The sequence below is a fragment of the Trypanosoma rangeli genome (assembly GCF_003719475.1).
Source record: "Trypanosoma rangeli strain AM80 chromosome Unknown Tra_15.4_contig_00232, whole genome shotgun sequence".
Classification (NCBI taxonomy): Eukaryota; Euglenozoa; class Kinetoplastea; order Trypanosomatida; family Trypanosomatidae; genus Trypanosoma; species Trypanosoma rangeli.
The window spans coordinates 19,511-27,770 of NW_021705976.1; the positions used below are offsets into that span (position 1 = coordinate 19,511).

Sequence of the window (8,260 nt, forward strand, 5' to 3'; positions counted from 1 at the left end):
ATATATATATATATATATATATATATATATATATATATCCTCAGAGCACACGTGTCTGCGGGTGTAAACGATACATCAGCTGAAGTGGAGCCTTGTATGTTGTCTGTTGCCTTGTATTTGCGCGTGCGTTAGTGCTTTTTCTTATCTTTAACCCCTTTGATGTCGTCATGTTTTTTATCCCCCTATTTTTGTTGTTTTTGCTGGTCGTCCTCTCCTCTCTCTCACAGCTCAAGCTTGCCAAGTTGGGCTGATCCGCATCTCTTCCCCCCTTCACACTGGTGCAGTCGCTGACTGCCTCGCTCTCCTCATTATTTTTCCCTTTTTGCTCCCTCCACCTGCCTTCCATTGTGTGTGCCTCACGCGCATCTACCAGGTTGTAAATTTCGACTGAAGGCCCTCGTAGCGCCTGAGGTCGCTCTTCGACACGGACGGCTTCAGTTGGTCGCGCGCACGCACAAAGTCACGCATCTGAACAACAAGACGCGGCGTTTCTTCAGCGTCCCTCGCCGCCGCCTCCGGCACGATGCAGTCCTCCTCCGCAACAATGTGCTCCAACATCGACTCCACAGCAAACATCATGGCGTCGGAGCAAAGTGCAAAGAAGTCAGCGCCGGTGTACTCAAATTCGAGGGGCTCAAGGAGTTTGTCAAAGTCCACGTCATAAGCGAGGTCAAACTTCCGTGTGAGCGCCTGGAGAGCAACAAGCTGCTCCTCTCTTGTCGCAGGGAGGCCCAGGTAGCACAGTCTGTCAAAGCGGCCAGGGCGCAGCAGTGACGGATCCAGCAAATCTGGGCGATTTGTGGCGCCAATGATGAACACCTGGGCAACAGCAGTGCCATCCGTACGCGCATGGCCCACACCGTCTACCTCGACAAGCAGCTGCGCAACTACGCGGTCCATAGCCCCGCCAGCGTCACCCTTGGCGCCACGTGCTGGCGCCAGCGCGTCAAGCTCGTCAAAAAATATGATGCAGGGCGAGTTGTCCCGTGCACGTTGAAAGAGGAGGCGTATGTTCTTTTCGCTCTCACCCACATATTGATTGATCAGTTCCGGCCCTTTCACGGCCATGAAATTCATATTCATCTCCGTAGCCACTGCCTTTGCCAGGAGTGTCTTGCCACACCCTGGTGGCCCGTAGAAAAGAATACCTGCCCGTCGTTTTGCGCCGTTGGAAAAAAGATCTGGATGCAATAGGGGCAACTGAATCGTTTCCCGCAGCTCTCGCTTCGCATCTTCCAAGCCGCCTACATCTTTCCACCGCACTGGCTGCAGTTTGGTCGAGACGAGGCTGTGTCCATGTGCTTTTTGGTACTTTTGCAGCACACTCCCAGACAAAGATTCCGAAAGAACCGGCCTTACTCCCTCGGGCAACCGCATAGAGCTCAGCAGTGAGAGGCACTCCTGCATGTACGCCACCACATCGGCAGCACTCAGTCCCACCAGCCACGCTGCCATGGAATCAAATGACAACAACAGACTCTTACAGATGCCAAAGGAACGTTGGGCCTCCTGAAACAACGTTTCCACGATAACACGACGATCGGCGTCCGATGGGTTAGTGCCCTTAAGCAAACCTCCCACATTTCGAGCTCTGGCCGCCACCGTCGGCGGTGGTGCCTCCGTGCTCTCACAGACTAGAAAAATAACACGAACTCCAACCCGGGCAGTATTAGTAGTAGAAGTGTCAATGTCATCCGTATCAAACAAATGCAGCAATTGGGGATGCTCAGGCAGGAGTTGCGAATTCTTAACCACGAGTGCAACCTCCCCCAGACTTTGCATATAGTCCGAAATGAGGTGCTGCATCTCATCCCGTTGCCGGCGATCAAGGTCGACAATGAGGGCCCCCACACCATGTACGGCTAACGCGGTTGTAATGCTCTCATATGGGAAATTCTCTGGAAGTGCATGCACCACAAAGACATGGGTCTCAGCTGAGTGCGATGGTAAAAAAACAGTGCCCAGTGCATCAAGAATGGCCACAGTCAGAGACAACTTTAAATATAATGTTTCCCGTAGACGCCATGGCGGAAATAGCGGGGTCACATCTGCGCAAAGTGCGATGCTGTGAATCGATAAAACAACCTCCGTCCCACCATTATTCAAGTCAAGCCACCCGAACGGTCTACCGGAAGTTGTTGTCACTTCAACAACGCGAAGTGGTATCGCAATGATGCCGTCATTGTGCATCAACGATCTTGCCGCCGTTTCCGCGTTGCCGCTCTGTGCAAGATGTGCAACGTGCGCCAGCACAACTTCGGCGACGTCGGTGCAAACCAGCTGACGCTCAAAAAAAAGTTGCGGTGTGACGTGAAGGGCAAAAACGTCACCCTCAGAGACTATTCGACCACACAGCTGTTCTTTGGAGGCGCGTAAGGCAAGCGTCATAATCTGCTCATAGTTGTCTCCCAAGAAGGCGGCCAGCATGAAGGCGGGCCACGCAGGTGCAACAACAACACCACTCAGTTGCAACTCCCCACACCCTTGTTGAGCCGACGCCAGCGTTAACGGTACACACTTTGAGTCCAGCACAGGACGAAATGCCGAGAGGGGAACCTTTATTCGTCGATCGGAGTACTGCATAGAGGTTGTCACAAGAGACGGCAGGGGGTCAAGAAGAATGGAAGCCCGAAGGTTACGAAAAACATCAGGCGCGGCGTGCAGTGTGGGGGACAGCTTCAGCCGTCTCCTTGCCCTGCCGACGCATGTGAATGGAGAAGGCGGTCGTGTACTCTTCGTCGCCAACGCACACAACCGCACCGTCCATCATGAGGGTACGCAGAAAAAAACCCTCTGACGACTCCGCTGTAGAACCAGTCAATGAATCATCCAACACGGCAACACATAGGTCATCATCATCATCATTGGCATCTACATTACCGTCGTCATCCTTGTAGCTGCATTCGGTTATGCGTGTAGTGTCATTCAGCCCAAATGCGTCCCCACGCGTCGGTGGAAGCACAATTATAGTTGTGGCATCACACAACACTCCAGCTGTAGCCGGAGCCAAGTCAACCACCGTGAGATCAGCCGAAAAGATATCACATGCCAATATCGTCTGCCCCAACTGCACCATTGCATTGTGCTGCATGATAGTCTGCAGCAGGCATACAGAGTTCCCATCCATCCCACAATTGTGCTCCACTACGCACTGATAGTCCTTCGGTGTGACAGCGCGAAGGATACACAGCTCAAGCTGTACCGCAGCCTCCATGTTATCGGTGCCCATTGGTCAAGTCTCACAGCACTGCAACCGCCAAGAATATCCTTCATCAATACATGCAGCACAATTTAAGGAGAACACGAAGAAGCACAATCAAACAAAGACACAGAATAATTTACTTTTTTTTTCTCTTTTTTTTTTTAAGAGTGCGTGGGTCGGCAGTACTCAAACACTGCCCAGACGGAGGATCTGCAGTTACATCCTGTCAAGCAAACAAGCAAAAAGAAAAACACGTAGATGCAGCGTCCCACTACCACTGACGCAAAAAAAAAAAGGACGAGAATACAAAGCAAAAAATAAATAAATCAAAACAAAAGAACATGTAGTCTCTCTTTCTTATCATATCTCCCGCTCACTCATAGAAAAACATACCCACACTCCGCACGTTCTACTGTTTTATTATTATTATCTTTGCTGTTTTGTCTTTGTAAAATCTCCTCCAGCACAGGCAGCTGCATTTTGTGCCACCCACTTGGCAAATCGCTCCCGCACTCCGGCAAGAAAATTCGTACGACTTCCCACAACATGCTGCTCTTTCCAAAAAGTTTCGCCTTAAACGCCAAAAGGCAAGCCGTGCAATCAACAAGGGATGGCGCCGCGTGCCTATGTTCCTCGTCGCGCGGCGACAGCGTTGTACCACGCCCACCCTGAAAGGCAGGGCGCCCAAGAGAGAGGCTTGTCTCCTGCAGAATGGGCTCAGCTAATCGCCGAAAATTGTGACGAGGCTCCCATACATATGGAGGGAACGGATTGACCGCCTCTCCAGCTACTTCCGCCAGGTATGCACGACGCCGGGCGGCAGCCGCAAGAATCTCCGAGAACGCAGCAAAGATGGCTCCAATATCTCCTATATGGTTCCGAACAGCCTCCTTCAGTGCAGTAGTCCTTTCTTCGTCGCTCAGCTGAAAAGCGGCCTGATATGGTGCCACGAAATTTATACTCCTGACACCTTTCAGTGCAACGTACCTGCTGGCGATTTCAAATCGTGAACATCCAGGTACGGCTAAAGCCTTCCAAAATTTTGCACCACATGGGTTTCCTGTATAACTACGGACAGCAGCTATGAGTGCATTGTCTTCCTCTTTACTCCACTCCCGTTCCGTTGTTTTATCGTGTGATGCGTCCTGTTTTGCCGTCAAGAAAAGATGAGGGAATGGCTGAGGAAATGCTGCCTTAGCCTCGTTCCACCGCACCTCATCCGAGGTCAGTGGGAGTGCCACATGCCGCAGACAGCCACCTTCAGCATAAAATCCGGCGACACGAAACGGAGGACATTCTTTCGTAGAGCAAAGGTAAGCATCAAAATATGCCGTCCCCGCCGCAGTGTTAACCCTGTCACGTTTCACGACTACACGCCTCGTTACTTTGGAAACATGCATCGGGTTACATAATGCCAATCGAAGAGCTGCGATGCGCCCTTGCGCCTCACGCAGCTGCCGACACTTCTGCTGCAACTCAGCCTGAAGTCGGTGATTTGCCTCAAGTACCTCGTCGACAGCCTCCAGAGTAATGGCCGTACCCACCATCCCCTGCGCCCACTCCCGCCCAAGCCCCGTCATGTTGCCTCTTCTTACGCGCCGCAAAAGAAAAAGAAAAAAAAGACACGTTGGCGACATCCACCCAAACACTACCACACCTCACCCACACACTGGCATATGCAAGGAGACACATATTTCATTCCGTTGGCCCTCTGTAGCAGAAAGCGGCTAAACAAACTCCCCATGGTTGGGATCATGTGTAAATGTAAATATAAGTATTAACCAAATAAATGCATTCATCAGCTCAAAATAAGCCACAAGCAAGCAAATAGCAAAACAAACAAAAATTTATTGCAGATTCGTCGCCATCCGTCCTTATTCTTCGGTGTCCCTCTCCTCATCGTTATCTTCCTCATCTTCCGCAAGTTGCCGCTCGTATGCTTCCCACTCTTCTTCCTTCTTCTCTCGGCGTTCCTTAAAGAATCGTGCCTCCTCCTCTTCACGTTCCTGTACGATTCGCAGCTGCTCAAGTAATCTATTTGCTTCATGGTAGCGACGGTATGCAAACCCCATCGCCTGCTTATGAACCCGCTTTTCCGACTGCCGCTGCTTTGTTTTGAGATCCTCAAAGGACTCAGATGCCATTGACACCCAAAAGTCGGTTGTTCGTTGGAAGAAAACTGCAGGGGTCTCATCTTTTAGCGGAGTTGGTACAGCAGAGCCACTGCCAAGCTGAGCAAGGAGCTGTTCCTTGTGTACCTTGAGGCCTTTTTTACCTTTTACCGTAGTGACGCAGTCCACAATCTCGCGTGAAGGAGTGACGGCAGTGTCGAGTTCTGCAGGGACAACTTGCGGTGGCTCATCATCGTTGTCACCGTCCTCCAGTGCTCGCGGGATGCAAGCAAGGTCCACCCCGCCGTCCACAGCTGCTTCTCCAGTGTTGTCTGTATCTTCATCGTCGTCTTCATCGTAATCCAAATCAAATGCAGCACTGACAACTGTACTGCCACTTTCCCATGAACCAGCCTCACTAGCCTCCGCCTCCTTACCGAGCCACACCAAACGTGAAAGATCCTGTGCGAGGAGCACACGGTATGTGTCACACGTATTGAGGTTGAATGAAAAGAGATCTGACATTGTAACTTCACGGGAACCACTCTCAAACTGACCCCCGAAAATGTACAAAGTATTCCCCATAATAAGCATAGACGCATTCATCCGACGATGTGGGTAAATCTGGCCTCGTTTATTGACCTCAAAACTCTCCTTCATCTCATTCTCTTCATCCACCACAATGCTCCCATAACTTTCTTCACCATCTTCCTCCTCCTCCTCTTCCTCCTCGCTATCCGCTGCTGAAAATAAAGAATTACCCGCCAAATGTTGTAGGTGAAGAGCCCTCAATTCGGATTGTAGGTCACCTCCCTTCAACTCCAACGCCGTTGTCTTCTTCCTTGCGCGCAAAACAATTGGGTAAAACCGCTTTGTGTCCATATGAAAAACAAATAAATCACTGGTGAAAGTGGACACAACTTTACCGCCAGGTGACTCAATGTCCACCACACCACCAAATAAGTACATTTTATTGTCCTTAAACGCACTACCTACGCCACAACGGATCGGCGGGGGAATACCACCCAGACGTATTTTCGTCCACAGCGCAAAGTCGCCCTCGGCGTTGGCATTATCGGCAGCATTGATGTGCTGCGGCAATTTTATACTCCAAAGGTCATGGTGCACATTTGCTTGTAATTTTTTAAATCGATTAAACTTCTCAGTGGAGAAACCCCCATAAACAAAGAGTGTGTCATTGCATACTGCCATTGAATGCCCACTACGGGGGTGAGGTAGCTCCCCGTAGGGCGCCGTTTTGACCGCCGTCCACTTTCCTGCCCCATCCAAACATGACAAGATCCAAAGGTCATTAAAATAATGACATTCGTGGGCGTTATCATAGAAACCACCAAAGACAATAGCACTACGGCGCCAGAGACACATACGATGACCACTACGTGAGGAAGGACCCCCTTTTACGCCGGTAAGTTCCTCCCATTCATACTTCTTGGCGTCAAAACGCCAGACGTCTTTAAAGTGCAGGAATTGCGACTGCGACTGAGAAACAAATTCCCCACCAAAAACAATCAAAAAATGTTTGTAGACGACACCTTGGCTGCTGCTTCGTGGGGGTGGATTCACCGCCGTCACGAGACGTGACCAGACATTGCGTTTAATGTTATAAAAGTATAGATCATTATAAGCCACCGTCTTCTCACCGTCCCAATACTCTCCACCGAAAAGCATCAGTTCCTGCTCACGCTCAGGGTGAAGTGTGAAAACAACATTCGCACGCGGACTGGGTGGGACAGCATTTTCTTCAACCAACGTAGTTCGCATTTTGCCTTCCTGCTTGCGAATTCGGTTCAAAGTAACTTCCGGAGCCTCCTCATTATTGAATCCTTTCACCTCATCGCCATCCGTGTCGCCTTTTTGCATACCCTTGGCACGTTTATGCGCCTGGCGATCCGACCGTTTCACCGCCTTCACAGGATCTTCATGTTTCTTTCGTTTGTCACGACCCTTCCCCATGATTGAGATTTGATCACCAGGTCCTCCTATCCTTCCCTCCGTCACGCCCCTAGAAACTCCTGCTGCTTCAGTCACTTTCACTTCCGCGGACGGACAGTGATCAACCCACAAACTAAAACCCTATTCCAGAATATATATATATCTAAAAACGTGCGTGTAAGCGTACAGCGACACGGACAACCCTCACCTTTGTTTTTATCACCTCCTGCACAAAATTACAAATAAAGAAGAAATACAAAAAAAGTACAAAAAAAAAGCCACAAAACTTAAAAAGAGACGTATAACTGTTTTTATATTTGTTCGATTTTTTTTTGACTTTTTTTTTTCTTCTTAGTTCTGATAACTAAATTCTTTGCTAAATAATAAATTAAGTAACACACACAATCCTATATTCACCACTGCCATACATGCATACACAAACACGGAAAAAATTAACGAATTTTTTTTTATCTATAATCATAAGCAAAAAAAGTGATAGACGGGGTGCTGTCTCGCCTCCTCCACAGATGAACACACACCCCATGCCCTGCCTTTCCCTTTAAACCAAAAGGAGAAGCAGCAAAAGAGCAACATGATGTGCATTCGCCGTCTTGCCTTCGCGGCCGCACACATGTCAGGTCAGTTGGCACAAACGAGTGAGACGCGACTCCCCGTCCTCCCCAAGTACCAAAAGTGGTAGCAAAATATAGGGACGGAAAGCGTCATCCACCCGCCTCTCGTGCAGCACGAAAAGGAAAAGGAGTTGGAAAACATAAATAAAAAGCAAAAACAACATGCAACCTTTCTCCCGACCCTTGCCCCGCGCACCGCTTCTCCTGCAGGCTCTCACAAACACACGGCCCTGCCAGCCATGGAAAATAAAAGTGTTGGAACTGAGACACAATTCCGGAGGAAAAAAAAACGGAAAGCACAAAAGCCATGCATACAAAAATACGAGAGAGAGAGAGAGAGAGAGAGAGAGAGAGAGAGAGTA

The 8,260-nt window shown here is 49.6% G+C and overlaps 4 protein-coding genes across 4 annotated transcripts, besides 6 other annotated features; all 4 read right to left on the bottom strand.

The window, feature by feature from the left end:
- Positions 1 to 38: a microsatellite.
- Positions 39 to 366: 328 nt separating this feature from the next.
- TraAM80_06410 (putative peroxisome assembly protein) lies at positions 367 to 2,583 on the bottom strand (the record flags this gene model as incomplete). Its single annotated transcript, XM_029383256.1, has 1 exon — positions 367 to 2,583. The coding sequence occupies one exon, from the start codon at positions 2,581 to 2,583 to the stop codon at positions 367 to 369; it is 2,217 nt and encodes a 738-aa protein (XP_029236912.1).
- Positions 2,584 to 2,647: 64 nt separating this feature from the next.
- TraAM80_06411 (peroxisome assembly protein) lies at positions 2,648 to 3,229 on the bottom strand (the record flags this gene model as incomplete). Its single annotated transcript, XM_029383257.1, has 1 exon — positions 2,648 to 3,229. One exon carries the CDS (start codon positions 3,227 to 3,229, stop codon positions 2,648 to 2,650), a length of 582 nt encoding a protein of 193 aa, XP_029236913.1.
- Positions 3,230 to 3,342: 113 nt separating this feature from the next.
- Positions 3,343 to 3,365: a microsatellite.
- A 120-nt stretch (positions 3,366 to 3,485) lies between these two features.
- Positions 3,486 to 3,542: a sequence feature (A-rich).
- A 37-nt stretch (positions 3,543 to 3,579) lies between these two features.
- TraAM80_06412 (small nuclear RNA activating protein 2) lies at positions 3,580 to 4,782 on the bottom strand (the record flags this gene model as incomplete). The annotated part of the gene is made up of 1 exon (XM_029383258.1): positions 3,580 to 4,782. One exon carries the CDS (start codon positions 4,780 to 4,782, stop codon positions 3,580 to 3,582), a length of 1,203 nt encoding a protein of 400 aa, XP_029236914.1.
- Positions 4,783 to 5,076: 294 nt separating this feature from the next.
- On the bottom strand, positions 5,077 to 7,287 carry TraAM80_06413 (kelch repeat-containing protein; the record flags this gene model as incomplete). Its single annotated transcript, XM_029383259.1, has 1 exon — positions 5,077 to 7,287. The coding sequence occupies one exon, from the start codon at positions 7,285 to 7,287 to the stop codon at positions 5,077 to 5,079; it is 2,211 nt and encodes a 736-aa protein (XP_029236915.1).
- A 287-nt stretch (positions 7,288 to 7,574) lies between these two features.
- Positions 7,575 to 7,619: a microsatellite.
- Positions 7,620 to 8,014: 395 nt separating this feature from the next.
- Positions 8,015 to 8,055: a sequence feature (A-rich).
- Positions 8,056 to 8,221: 166 nt separating this feature from the next.
- Positions 8,222 to 8,258: a microsatellite.
- Positions 8,259 to 8,260: the final 2 nt, after the last annotated feature.